Consider the following 15,830-nt stretch of genomic DNA (forward strand, 5'->3'; position numbering starts at 1 on the left):
TGTCTAGAAATCACTGTCATCAAAGATAAGCATAGGAGCAGAAGAATCCTTTTTGTGAGATATAAAACAGGACTTGAGTTTTAGGATTGAAGTCAAGTAAATAATCTTTGCCCCACTGGAGAATTGCCTGGAGATTAGTATTTAAGGAATTGGTAGTGGATATTTGAGAAGGTGGAATACAAGGTGCTATTGTCATCAAAACTATGGATAGGATTTCCAGTCAATGGAAGAAGGCCATTAATATACAAGAGGAAAAGAGTGGGAGAAAGACCTGAACTTTGGGAAATTCCTGCATTAGTGGGGAAGTTAGAAATTGGAGATCCATCTACCATCACCTGCAGTGAGTGGTCAAGGAGAATACTGCATACTCAATTACAAAAACAGTTTGCAAACCATAACATGGAAGCTTACTTAGAAGACCTTTATGCCAAACACGATTGAAACCCTTTGAACTGTCAAGAGCAACTGCTTGAGTTTTACCAAATTTTTGTGTTAAATTTGTCCATAGATGGGTAACATAAGCCAGTATATCACCAGTGTATCGATACTGATGCAATCCATACTGGTGGTTATCGATCAAATGGATGGTTTCTAGATAGTTTGAGTTTGGTGGTTAACTGATTTCTCCATTACTTTAGAAAGAAAGAATAGAAGTAAGTGCAATGAAATGATAATTGGATAGGAGTGATTTGTCAACCTTTTTTAGCAACTGGCTGGATATTGAGCAAATTTCCAAGCAGAAGGAGAAACATCTATGGAATAAGAGTGAAAAAAGGCAATACACAACAAAAGTAAGCTCATGAGTGCAGGTTTTGAGAACAAGTGGAGAAATACCATCAGGAACTGGAGCTTTCTTATTATCAAGATTGTCTAAAAACCTTCTGACATCCTTTTTACAGAAGACCGCAGGAAGCATTGAATGAAGTATAGTGGGAATGGTAGGAAGTGGTTTACCAAGATCATCAATACACGAGATAGAAGAAAAGTAGGATGCTAGCAGGTCAGCTTTATCTCTGGATGAAGTGGCAGTACAACCATCTGGTTTTGATAGAGGTGGGAACAGAGATGGGCAAAGGTTGTGGCCAATAGTTTTGGCAAGAGACCAGAATGCTCGACTACCATTTGGACAAGAAGCAAGTTTCCTACTCTTAGCTTGTTCAAAATTTAGTTTGGGCTGTTTAATAACTACTTTGCAATTGTTGTTCATTTGTTGCCTACACCAAAGCTCAAAGGAGCTTTGGTGTAGGCAACAAATGGTTAGATAAAGGATAAGTTTATAAACTATGGTTAGATAAAGGATAAGATTTTAAGGTGGAATGTGGAATAAAGGATTTCATTCCTACAAGAAAAATTTCACTGACACGATCTGAACAACATCAGGAGATTTGAAACAGTAATTTACTAAGTAAAAGAAGAAAATAAATTTTCTAGATTATCCAATTTTGCATTCTTGTAATGCCAAACAACATCAGCTTAAGATTGGCTGCAAGAGAAAGGCTCCATTGGAGAAGAGACCACCAAGTTGTGATCTGAAGTGCCTAGAGGACATCTCATCTTGACCTTGTACTTAGAAGGGTTGTTTGTGAGGATTTTCTCGTATTCTGATAGGTAAATGAACAGTCTGTGTGAGATCATTAGTAATTGCAAAATTCCCAGCATCTCGACCAGCTGGTTCTGTGTGACTATAAAATGGAAGCCAGCTGGAGTTGTGAACACCAAGAGAGAAATAGAGGTAGCAGTGTGATAGAGAGAGACTTTTTGACCCAATGTAGAGATTTTAAGCCAGAGAAGATCGAAATTACTAAGTCTCTGACAGGGAATATCGGAGCAAATATACACAAGTTTATCCTTTGAAGTGAAAGGAATCATAGAACGAATAATTCAGACAGTTGAGATGAGCAATGGTTTAATCAACTGATAATTGGCATTCTGTCAGAAAAAGTACATGGAGTTTGGCAGACTGTAAGTAGAAATGGATGTCCTTGAGATTGAAACTGAGACCACATATATTTGTGAAATGAACATGGAAGTGTTTAGGTGGTTCAGATCTTGTTTCAGATAAATTTGTTCAATTATTTTGACAATTCATGATGTATTTAGTAGTAAGAAAATGTGGGGAGGCCATACTGTATGAAGAAATGACATTTTTGGATATGATGTACCTATACACATGGCAAGAATATACCCAGCTCCTTGACATAATGGCATTGACAATGTCCCCCTGCATAAAACACTACTCAGACTCCCTCCAGTCACTATGTAGTAGAGTAGAGGCAGCAGAATTATACACAACTGATCCAGAAGCCTAGAAAGAAGCCCTTGGGAGCTACCAATAGATTTGGTCCAGTGGACTGTCTAGCCGCTGACCTGCAAACACCTTTTCAGAGCTCTTCCCTCAAAATGTAAGGAAGGTTGGCTCTCACTATGATGTCCATCATAACCTCAGAAGACATCAATCATACTGCATGATGGAAGAGATGCAGGTGGGGTGGATTGCCAGAACTTTGCTCTGGAAACTAAACATGGGTTCAACCACTACTTCAAGCATCTTTCAAGCAAAGTGGTGGTATTTCACTGGTTGATGAGAGTCATCTGCCATCTAGTATTGCCTGGTAGCATGGAGGGGCTGTTTTTTCCATGTGGTGTGAGCGTCACTTTGACCCCTGCTTAAGTTACTTCGCACCTGGATGGTCACCTCCAGTATACTGGGTTTTGTGTTTCAGGACTTGCACATGGGGGGGTGAGTATATCCAGAGTTACTAACAGTCCCACCATCATGAAGGTGCAAGCAGAGGATTTGGCAGTCACAGACCGACTGGACTTCATCAAAATTAGAACCACTTGTCTTGAGTGTCAAGGAATATCAGTTCCATCAGTGTTTTAGGACTTCCAGGTAGTGATCCCAGCTTGACATACCTGAGAGAATGTCTGTGACAGTCTCAAGAACCATGTGTGGTGATAAGTATGCAAGTGTAAAACAATTAGTAGTAGTAGTACTACTACTACTACTACTACTAATTAATGGTATGAGTAAGTGTGGTTTCCTCTTGTGGAGGAAATGTCTAATTTTTTGTATGCCAAGTGCACTTTGCACTTCCTCAATGTTCTGATCAGGTGCTATTTGTAAATTCCAGTTGAGGGTTTTAAACTTAAAAAAAAGTAAAATATTTTAAATAAATGAAATATTTATTATGCTACTCCTTAACAGTTGTTCCCCTTCACAGTATTCTCTCTTTAATATCTTAATTAAAGGTTGATGTCTGTTGACATTAGCTACCTCTTTGACATTACTAATTTAAATTCAGTATTATCTTCATAGTTAGTTTTTATTTAAATTTTGTGTAGTGCTAAACATTGCAGAGTGATTTTTAATCTCAAAATCACTGTGTAATATGATAATAATGTATAGATCTTTCTAAATATATATTTTTATAAAATAATTTTTATAAAATATTTTTATAAAAAATTTTTATAAATAATTTTTATAAAATATATATTTTTATAAAATAATGTAATGTATCATAAAAGAGAAAAAGAAAGCTTGTTTTTAAAAGCTTTGTTTATATTTAGAAAACAAAATTGCTATTTAAAATTAAAGCATTTTTAAAATTTTAATGTTAAATTAGGTTTTAAGAGTAAATTTCACTCAGATAACTGGGCTTTGATATTCAGATCTTATATAAAATTTCATGTATGCATGCTTATCTGTTAGCGTGATTAATGTAATTATTGTTTGTTCAGTGTGTATAATGTTAATATTTCATTGATATTTTAGTTCTTCTCCAAAATCATAATGATGTAATTACACAGCGATGTGAAGAAATATGCAAATGGAAAGAAAACATTGAAGAAGAATACCGTTCTTGCAGAAATACATTGGCATCAAACCAAGTTTATACATCAGAATTGGAAAAACAGAGATTGGAACTAAAGAAAAAAGTTAGCTTGAATGATTGAAATACTATTTTTATTAATTGCATTTTTAAAAAATACCTTTTAAAAATTATTTCATAAATGAAGATGTGAGAATTAAGTGAATTATGAGTTGTGGTTACCAGTGCATTATCAATGCTGATATAGCAAAATAGTAATAATACAAGGACTGTTCAAAAAAGTAATAAGACTGAACGGAACTACCGTGGATACTTGAGTATAAATTGAGAAATTTTGTATATTTTCAGAATTAAAAAAGTACAGGATTGCCTTAAAAGTGGCATGTCGGGTTTATACATATGGAGAAAAATTAATGTCAATAGTCTAAAATAATTTGTAATGTTACTAGGAAAAATTTATCTTGTTCTCAGTTCTTTATAGGGTGAGTGCAACACATAGATCGTTGCATATATTCTTGCTAACTTGCTGCACAGTTATTCAGATTGCTTACTCATTTCATATTAAGCAACTTACATTACTGATGGACTTCCATCCATCTGTAAGGTAAATAATAAACAGTATCTTTGATTTTATAAAATACATTAATATAAATATTCCATTCATTTACTATAAAAAAAAAAAAAAAAAAAGATTTTGCACTTCACCCATTTTGTTATGCTGAAATATACAAAATCAGGCAGCATGGGCTATTCCCTCAAAGCACATTTTCTGACTTCCCAGGGCCCAAATTTAGGAGTCAACTTATACTCGAGTACTTACTGTAATTACTTAGAGAAAAATGGCAGCTTAGCAAAGAACATACAGAATACTGGCAACATCCTTAGATTAGGAGGTTTGCACTGACCTTGAATGATCAGTTATCACTAAATTGTTTCACTCCTAGTTAGAATTTGCTGTACTTTTGACATTTCCATCCCTAAACACTTCTGCACATGTGAATGTAGATGCAGAGTATTTGTTGAGTTTGTTAGCAACCTATATGGGATCATTAGTGTTAGTACTGGCAATATGATGCAAGGGAGTAAAGCTTATATAGCACCAGTGGGGGTAGGGGGAACACTTCATTTGCTTGTTTCTGCCAGTAATTGGCCCAAACCTTTTTTACTCTTAGTTTAAACAGTTTCTCTTACACCCTCCTTTCTGTTATTATGAAATCATTTAACTCCCAATCTATATTAGATAAACTTTTGCTAATCCTCTTTCTAAAAACTTCTTTTTCTTTTAAGTGTGAATGTAGATGATTAATGTATGTAGGTTGAGTTTATCAGCAATCTGCACAGTATCATTAATAGTTATACCATTTATATCCAGTGGAGAAAAATGATTCATCCCTTTTATTCTAGTGTCATATCAAAGAAGGAATGAATGAATGAGCAGTATGGAGGAAGTGCAGAAATGTTTATGCACAAACCTAAGGTGTTAAGTTCGTGCATAAAATTTGTTACTTTTTGCTTGTGTTTTTTTTTTTTTTTTTTTTTATAAGTTGTGTATTATTACTATTTGCTAATGCACACTCCACACATTAACTATTGTATCTTCTCTCCCACTAAGTTTATCCATTCCTGAACATCCATTTAGGTCTAAATCTTGAACAGTATTTCTCAGTTGGCATAAAAATGTGTATTGGCCTCTGATTACCTCTCTAAACACGCACTTCCAATTTATCATTTACACTCTTTAACTTTTGGTCCCACTGAAAGGAGTTTAAAAAATATTTGATCCTATTATAATCAACTTTGCTGAAACAAAATCCTTCCCTCTTGGATAGTAGATATTTCCTTGAAAAGATCCTACACCATTATGTGTGATTACTGACTCCTAGTGTTCCTTTATTCTTAATAAATAATGAATCATTGCTGATAACTAGATCAAGAATATTGCTTTCTCTTGTTGCTTCTCTAGCATGTTGGTATAGAAATCTACTCTTGAGTTCCAGTTGATATCTGGAAAATTAGAATAACCTATGATAGTTTTGGTTCAGTATATTTTATACTCTTTACAGTCATTTGGTCTATAAAAAGCCTCATGTTTATTTTACTAGCATTGTCTCACTAGAGTGACTCATCATTTCACTGACCTGTGTTTGTTGGTTATACTGTTTGAGAAACTGTTTGCTTTTTAACCAAAAGCAACCCCCCCCTACTCCTGACAACTGTTCTTTCTGTACATATTACAGAAAGGACAGATGACAGGAGTACGGGGGGGAGGGGTTCTTCTTGTTCATCTTGTTCAAATAAATTCTGCTTCCCCACTATCAGTTTGACCCTGAATTTCTGCTTACCTACAATTTATTTATTGTGCTGCTAGCATTAGAGTATAAACAAGTAAATATCTGCCTTTCTGGGCCCACGTAATTGCTAGTCCTATGTGAACTTCTTAGCAGGCTTAAGTGCCCCTTCCTCCCTCCTGCTTTTCAGGATTGCACAATGGAAGCAATGAAGAATCAATTTGACTTCTGTTTAAGGCCACCATCATTAGTCTGCGTTTCTGCCCATCCCGCAGTTAGCAGTTTTCTCGACCTAATACTGCCTTGATAGCATCAGAAATATCCTTGCACCCTTTCTCTTCACTCTATAAAAACAGTCCCTTATGGTAACAAGCTCTGGCCAGGCTGAGAAAAATTCTACCCCGTGAACCTAACTCAGCCTTTCCAGGGCTGAATCATTTTCAAGGATCTCATCGTATACTTCCTCCTATTATGTCTTGCTGAAATTCCAGACACTTTCAAATTCACTTATGACTTTTTTTGAACAAAACTTCATACTTGTAAGTAAAGCCTTAGATTGGCAATATTTAACTCCATTAGTATGTTATATTTATAACAATATCATCTTTTGTGCTCTTTGGTGATAATTTTAAAGTACTGATTTTTCCAGAAAAATGCCAAATTTCCGTTTCCTTCTCCCTCTGTACATAGCACTCACAGAGGCAACTCCTGCATCATTTTATGTCCAGCTACAATCATACTTACATTCATATTACATGCAGTGAAATGCATTATTTTTTTTTTATACATCAGATAGAAACATCAATCTCTTATTCTCTTCCATTTTCCAGTTTAAAAGACCATTAAGACCTTTTAAACCTTAAAAAACCTTAACAGTTTTTTAAAGATTGCACAAAATTAAAAAATTTCATGTGCACACATATTTTTGCTTATTAAGTACATAGTGGCCATAACTACAATGTCTGGAGACTAGGCACTGGCTAGGTGATCTGATAGAGGTGTATAAAGCCTTGAATGGTTTGAGCATGCTCAATGCTGATGGGATTCTTCCTCTTCCTCAGAATAATCACCTGAGAAGGCATAAATTCAAATTGAGGAAAGACAGATGTAGGATAGATGTGCGGAAATTTGCCTTTAGCCAGCGGGTAGTTGGTTGGTGGAACAGACTTCCATCCCTTGTTGTGGAAGTTGATAGCCTAAATAAAATTTAAGGCTTAGCTGGACAGGTATTTCGAATGAACAGATGGGTGAAATGGGAGTGGTTTTTTTTTTTTTGGTTGCTGCTGAATAAGCTTGCTTTCTTACCAACAAGTAAATAACTAAGACAAACCTTAAATGAAATTACAAATTTTTATTTGTGCTCTTTGCAAAAAAAACAAAGAAACTGAACTAAACTGCCAGCGGAAATGGTTTCACAGTTCCAAACTCACTCACAGTTTACTCCTGATGGTTGCTGATAACTGAGTTGGTTTTCGATGTGATTACCATTGTTCTGGACCAGAAATTGCATTTGATGCACAGTGTGATCGATTGCAGAATGCAACATCTCTAGAGTAATGTTCCGCACACGCTGCGTTACGTTGTCCTTTAAGAAAGCCAGGTTAGGGACACTTCCTCGATAGGCATTGGCCTTGAGGTGATTCCACAGCCAGAAATCTTATGGTGTAAGGTCAGGCAAATGTGGTGGCCATGCAATGGGAAACAAATGATTAATGACTCTTTCTACAGTAAAGTGATGCTGGAGAAGCTGCTGTACTGGTCGTGCGATATAAGGAAAAGCCACATCTTGTATAAAAATTGTCTCATCCAGGCATCCTCTTTGCTGCAGTTGAGGAATAATGAAACTGCTCAGCATGTGATGATATCTTTGTGCTGTAATTGAACAGGTGGCTGCTCCTGCTGGGTGCAATTCCTCAAAAAAGTATGGCCCTAGGATGAAATTTGAAGTCACACCAGACGGTGATTTTCGGTGAGTGCAATATGATTTGCTGAATAACATGCGGTGCTTTTTCCAGAAAGCCCATATTTGGCAGTTTTGAGCGTTGATAGTCCCATCAAGATAAAAATGGGCCTCATCTCCCTAAAGAATGTTCCATGTCCAGGCATCGTCCACTTCCATTCTGGCCAAAAATGTTAGAGCAAATGTCATTTGTTTTTCAGGATCATCTATTTGCAGCTGCTACTGGCAACTGATCTTGTATGGATAATAGTGGATTAGTTTCCGAAGAATTTTCCACACAGTGGAATATGGGACATCGAATTGCCTTGCTACTCTCCGTGCACTGCTACTAGTTCCAGTAGTCCATCCATGGATCAGTCAACGATAGCCGTTGCAACTTCCTCTGCTACCTGAGGTGAAACAGGCTTCCTTCCTCTTGCAGGCTTAACAACAAAGGACCCAGTTTCCTCAAATTTGTTATTCATCCTTCTAACTGCTGCAGCTGATAAAGAGCCTTGAAGTAAGTTCTTACAGTATCTAAATTCACGTAGAGTGGCTGCTGCATTGCATCCATTAATGTAGAGGAAGAACTTCGCAATTAAAGCGCAATCAGGCAAAGTGAGATGCATTGTTAACAGTAAACTTACAGAATATGCTTTCTATGTTCGCATTGTGCCTTTATAGCTGGAAAAATTGAATTAACTCAGATTTATGCAAATTTTTTGCTCTCTTAGGTGTCTTATTATTTAGTTTTGATTTAAAACTTTAGCACAATTCAATTTCTTTCTGTTTTTTTGCAAAGAGCACAAATAAAAATTTGTAATTTCATTAAGGTTTGTCTTAGTTATTTATTTGTTGGTACTTTGTCATGTCTTTCCTGTTGTACAGCGCCATATTATCCCCTATTGGCAGATTTTGGAACTAAACTTTTTTTAATGGGATCTTTCTCCCTATGCCTTGAATAGTGTACTTACTAATTTTCTACTGTGTCTTCCATGAAAATTTACTAATTTTCATGGAAGACACAGTAGTCTTCCATGTGGTAGCATTCCTGTTATTACTTAGTACAGTGAGCTCTGAATAGGGATACTTTAATAATGGCCACCCTGTATATAAATGTCAAAAAAAACCATATACATATAAATGCCATAAAAACATAAACATAAAAAACAAAAAAAAACAAAAACTGTAGAGCGAATATTTTCGCTCTACAGTTTTTGCCATACTACTGGCTTATGTTTTATTTTATTTAATTTAAAATATATTTCGGCTTCATATGGAGGAATTGTGAGTCGCTGCCTCTAATGAATGCTTAATTAATTATTTATTTATTTATTTTATTATAATTTAACTTTTGTCAATATATATATATATATATATATACTACAATTTAATGGTAGTATATATATATATATATATATATATATATTAATAGTGATAAAAGGAAAGAAAGTTAAAAGACAATAACTAATATTTATGGGTTAATGCAGTTGCAAGCAATCATGCAATACACCCATAATGTCTATAGAATATTATTAGAAAAAGTAAATCAATCCAATAATAAGAACACCATCAGGGACTTAAGAAAACGCAAAAAAAAAAAAAAAAAAAAAAAATATTATTATCGCTTTTTACCGACAATCTAGATGACTTCAACTGGGGCCAACCACCCAGAATGAAGGCAAAAAACGACAAGAAGTTCTCTGTTTCTGTGATGATCAATATATGCTAAGTAATTTAAATCTAAACCAAATATAAACCAGTATAGGCCGAATATAAATCGAATATAAATAAATCGAATGAAGATAATTAATTAAGAAAAAATTTTGAAATATTAGAATCAAAGGTAAGAAATATAAGTAAAATATAAATGTAAGCATATATTAATCATCGTTGACCCGACAGAGAACGTAATTTAATGATTAAAATAAGAGTAAATATATAATACATACTACATTTGACCGTATCTAGGACATAATGTAATAGTCGTCAAAATAATATGTGGTACCCCCTATGTGATGGATACGGTAAAAATAAATAAATAATTAAATTAACGCAAAGAGAAACATGCAGATAGTAAGAAGAAAAACTAAAGGAGTAGGAAAAATAGAACCTGAACTCCACAAAGGCGAAAAATAGTGGTATAGATAAGAAATAGTTTCTCCTACGTCCTCGGATTGCCCTAATAATTTCGGAGAAATAAAAATAAAGAGTGTAGGACAGCTTAAAGGCATTACAAGATATAAGTTGTGGCTCGGGTATGCCCGGGATCGCAAACCCGTTCCTATAGTAGGACCCTGAGCTGAATTTGCATGTTATCTCAGCGTGAATTTAAGTAAATTTAAATGAATTTAACTATATGTATTAAAAAAAAAAAAATATATATATATATATATACACTGTAATTTGCAAGCCGGTGGGTACAAGTTTTCTACGCCGTAAGACACCAAGAATGCAAAGTGTATCCTATTTACATATATACATGGCACTAAATATAACGATTTTATTGAAAATTATATTGAAACGATAGGTTCAGAAAACAAATTTTTGAAATTAATTATGCTTATTGCTTTCCTGAAGTGATATTTCAGGTAAGCGATAGGGAAATTATTATTAATCAACTTGCCGTACAACGCTGTTAAGCCTGTTGAACAATTTTTATTACTATTGCAGATATAAGCAATCCTTAAACATTGCGATAAAATTATATTAGCATGCACTGATTTTGATACATTAGATTTCCAGTTTGTAAGGCTGACTACGTTAAAATTAAATGCATCTCTTTTATTATATACGTTTACGTCTATTTTATTATTATGGAATATTTCTATATGAAGATCCAAGTAATTTGCTATAGTATCGGAACTATTAGTTTTTTCCAATACAAGTTCTACTGGATATAATTTACTGTAATCCTGGACAAAATGTGGACAATTAAAAACACATATATCATCTACGTATCTGTATGTAAGTAGGTTATCTTGGAATTCTCTTTCTGTATACTACAGATAAAGGTTTGCGATTATGCTTGATGCTGGACTTCCCATAGGGGTGCCAGTCACTTGTAAGTATAACGAAGTTCCGTCATATACATAATTATTAAAGATGCATAATTTTATTAGAGAATCCCAATAGGTTAAGTCAACCTTTATAGCATTTTTATTTTCTAAATATAGTTTCTGGAGGACGACTTTTAAATTATCAAGATTAATACTCGTAAATAGACTGTTAAAGTCAAATGTTTGTATTTGATGAATATTGTTATTTTTTATAGCATTTATAATCGGTAAGTTATTATTTATTTTAATAGTTTTATTTAAGTTATTTAATATAATTTTAAGTAACTTTTCTAACGTTTCGTTAGAAATATTCTTCTAACGAAATATTTGGAAGAATATTTGGGAAATATTCTTCCAATTTTCACGTATCATTTAATTATGTTAATTGGTAAGGCAATAAAGTGTAAATCTGTGCTGTATATCTTTATTCTTATAGCCTGTGGATAATATTCCTCCTATTTTCGCTTATTAGAATCTCTGTTAAATAGAATTAAAATTCAATTCATAAACGTGATCACAATGACTGGCGCTTACTACATATTGTATAGTGAACAGTATTTTACTTTGGAGAGTCCATCGTAAAGTGATTTGATCATAGAGTAAATTAAATTATGTATCATATTTAGATTCAATTAGTTTCGAATAAATACTATACTCTACATTATTATTCACTGTATGTTTTTTCAGTCTCATTTAACTCTGTTACAAATCGTAAAATGCTGTACATGATGAAGTTTGTTGGGGGTTATAATCTCGGTGCATTGTACTGTAATGTACATGTATTTTGTATCTACAAGACCGAGGTTGGACTTGCGTACATGAAAAAAAAAACAGATTAAGTACGTAAGTTGAGGGGTGCCTGTACTGAGTAACTGTACATGCAGTTAAATATACTCTACTATTTAAAGCATATTTTTGGTGAAATTAAGCTTGAAATTAATACTCTTAAGCTTGTGATAAAAGTGCAGATTTCCAATATTTCCTGGTAAATAAAAGTGACATCTGTTTAGAATAGTTTACTTAATTTGTTGCCCCTGAAAACGTTTTCTGTATTTTCTGAATTCATTCATATTTCCAGTGATAAATAATCAGATTTTTGACAATTTTATTACAGTCTGTTAGGTTAATCACACTGAAGTATAAGTTGTAGAAGGAGACTGAAAGTTAATTGGTTGTAAATAGTTAAAAAAGTGTTATTTTGGTGATTGTTTATCTCTTTAAATTGTACAGTAATAACCATTCTTTATAACAGCTACAGAGCCATTGTACAAAAAATGCTCTTGTGTAGTAGTATACTTCATTAATTTAGGGAGTGTACTTCCTTATTGGATTGCAGTAAATAGCCTCTTTATTGCTATCCACCTCTGCTGTATATTGCAATAAAGATATTATTATTTTAAAATCTTATTGTTAAAAAAAAGTTTTTAACTTTGTTGTTAGGATGTCTTGCATAAATCTTATGGTTATAACGTTTGTCATTTTGTTGGAAGTGATTTTTTTCAAATTCATCCTTTTATTATATCATTGTATCTATGGGAAAATTGCTCCTGATTTATGAATTTTTGTTTTATGAGAAATTTTTCAGGAATATGTTCTATTCATATATCAGAGTTACTGTATTCTGTTTATTGATAAAACCACTAAGGTAGAAGTTTGCTTTGTCACTAAACTATATATAGTAAATAACTGTTGCACAGTTTTCCAAATATTGATGAAGTGAACTGCAAGTGACACTGTCTTTTTTGTTAATATCAGTCAGGGATTGTTGTACCTGCATTTTGTACGGATATAGTTTTAAGTCTTGCTGAACAATGCCCAATGTGGATGTTGTTTTAAACCTAGTTCTTGTGCGAATCATTTCACAGGTTTATTGGGGCTATGAATAGTTGCTTCCTGTGTATAGGCTATATTTTCAACATCCTTATAGACTTCTCCATACTAACAGTGGCCTTTTTTGTCTGTCCCAGAACTGGAATGTTCAGACTTCTTTACTAACCTCAAAATTGTTGATCTTTCTAGACATTTTCTGCAACCAAATCTCAATTTAAACTTGTGTTGCCTTATAACATTGCCTTAAAAAATTGCCAGTTTGATAAAACCTTTACATAGAAAAAACATGCTGCCCTGTATTGTACTCTATCTTGCCTATGGAATACAGTATTCCTGCAAAAGTATATCATTAACTGATAAAAAAAAAAATTTCCCATTGCCTGTGTTTAATGAAACTAAACTCACCAGTGCATGTGAGCTGAATATATCAAAAAATATTGGCATTCAGATGTTTCATATTTTCTTGATGACCCTGTGTATTGTTTACTTATAAATATAATTCAATAACTATTTGTTTTAGTTACAGGAATTGGAGAAGACAAATGAAAAATATTTGGACATGAAGTTTCAGAGTGAACTGAAGGAAATGGGTGCTCGAAAATTGAAAGAAGCCTTAAAGGACATGGAAAGTACTGTGAAAACTCAGGAGGAACAAATAAAAACCTTAGAGTTAAAATGTAAAGCACTTAGTTCAGAAAATACCAGACTTCTTGAAAAGGTAACAAAATTACAGTGTCATTTTTCATTTAAATGCTTATTTATTTCCTCTTCCACATAAACATTTCTAATCGGTATATCCATTTCTTAAAAAATATTGAAGTGCAGATGCAGAGAGTTTTTGATATAACTATTTTGTGGCTGCCATAGCCAAAGAGAAGCTTAATGCTTAAAAAACTAGGATCTATTCTGGGAATGAAATAGTTGCTTCATCATGACAAATGTGTAGCTGCACTTCTCATCCTGTGTATTGTCGCACATAGGTTTGCCCTGGTTTAATGGAATGGCTCTATACATGCCGAATGGCTCAAAGGTTGACAGCATACAGTTTAATACCTAAGTGCATCTTATCAAAGTATTAATCAGTTTCTGTACATAGTGTTAAACACATTCTGTTAATATAGTTTTTATAGTAATAATTTCAAGTATCCCTCACTTAGTTAATTTATTGAAACATGACCAACAAAATGGCAGCTAGTAAATTCCATTTTTCTCATAGACACAATTTCATAAATCATATATATTAATCAATCCAGTTGCATTCCAAGAGACTAAAAATTAGTTACTCTTCATCAGGTATTTTGGCATATCTCATCATATTTTGCTATCAGATCAACCAGCAAATTAACTCTCCCCTCATTGTACAGAAATGCATTGAATATGCTGTAGGGTTCACCAAAAATAGTCAAGAAGTTCCACTCAGGTGACCTCTTAATAGAACTCTCACAACCAGAATATTCTGAACTAATAGTAGAGCTCTCATTGGCAGGCTTCCAATAAAAATTATTCCACTAAACACTTCAAAGGGAGTAAAGCAGAATAGAATCTATTAACTGTCCTAGAAGAGGAAAGTGATCCTGGCCAATAGAATCATTAGCATGATGTAAGAAAGCAAGCTTATACAGCATCAGCCAAAAAAAAAAAAAAAAAAAAAAAAAAAAACTTTCCCATTTCACCCATTCATTTGTTCCAAATGTTTGTCTAGTTCTGCCTTGAATTTATTTAAGCTATCAACTTCCACAACGGCAGGTGAAAGTTTATTCCAGCAATCAACTACCCACTGGCCAAAGGAAAATTTCTGCACATCTATTCGACAACTGTCTTTCCTCAATTTCAGCTTATGTCCTCTCAGGTTTGTAATCTGAACAAGAGGAAGAAACCCATCAGCATTGAGGGGTTTCATTCCATTCAAGGCCTTATACACCTTAATCAGATAACCTCGCAGGTGCCTAGTCTCCAGATGCTGCAATTTGCAGAACTTAACCTTTTCTTCATAAGAGCACCCCTTTGATCCCCTCACCAGTCTTGTTGCCCTTCTCTTTACTCATTCTAGCAACTCTACATCCTTCATAAAATCACTTCCTTATCCCTGCTCGCAAAATTCCTGTATATCATTGACAAGACCCCATGACCTACTCTGGCAGCCTGTCTGCACTGCTCAGAAAACTTCATATTTGACTGCACAATTACCCCGAGGTTCTTTTCATTCTCCACCACCCTGAATGTAATGCCACCCAGTTGATATATTACTCTAGGGTTACTGCTAGCCATATACAATACTTTACATTTGCCACCTCCCGGCCCAACTTTTCCAGATCCTTTTGCACCAGCATACTGTCATTACTGTTATTAATAATCCTTCCAACCTTTGTATCATCTGCGAATTTTGACATTAAGCTTGATATACCTTCGTCAGTATCATTGATAAATATACAAAACAGCAATGGGCCCAACACTGATAACCCTAATAACATTAGTCCATGAAGAGCAGCATCCATTGATTATCACTCTCTGTCTTCTCTCGCTTAACCATCCTTTTATCCATTGTAGCAACTTGCCCTTAATGCCATACTGCTCCAATTTGTGCAGTAGTCTTCCATGTGCAACAGTATCAAAAGCTTTCCTAAAATCCAAGTATATGATATTAAAATTAAATTTTGCATCCAGTTACTTTGTGACCACGTCATAGTATACAATCAAATTGGTCAGACAAGACTTCCCCTTAACAAACCCATGCTGTGTCTGAATTATTTCTGCTGTCTTGTCTTGTCTGGAAAGGATGTAATTTGATGCCACCATGGAACATTATGTTAACTTATAGTTCTCTAAATTTTCTGACATGGTGAAAGCCAACTATTTAAATTATTGTTTTGGACCATGCATC

At 34.0% G+C, this 15,830-nt stretch overlaps 1 protein-coding gene across 2 annotated transcripts in view; it reads left to right on the forward strand.

Annotated features, from left to right (window-relative positions):
- The window catches only part of LOC150076202 (uncharacterized), a 104,663-nt gene that overhangs the window by 39,330 nt on the left and 49,503 nt on the right, over positions 1-15,830 (forward strand). For both annotated transcript variants that reach the window (XM_090388109.1, XM_090388108.1), the window contains exons 3-4: positions 3,776-3,939; positions 13,470-13,667. In XM_090388109.1, coding sequence (XP_090244235.1) covers positions 3,776-3,939; positions 13,470-13,667 — 362 coding nt within the window. The remainder of the gene's footprint in view (positions 1-3,775; positions 3,940-13,469; positions 13,668-15,830) is intronic.

The sequence above is a fragment of the Mastigoproctus giganteus genome, chromosome 13 (assembly GCF_048544385.1).
Source record: "Mastigoproctus giganteus isolate SK-2022 chromosome 13, ASM4854438v1, whole genome shotgun sequence".
In the NCBI taxonomy this organism is placed as follows: Eukaryota; Metazoa; Arthropoda; class Arachnida; order Uropygi; family Thelyphonidae; genus Mastigoproctus; species Mastigoproctus giganteus.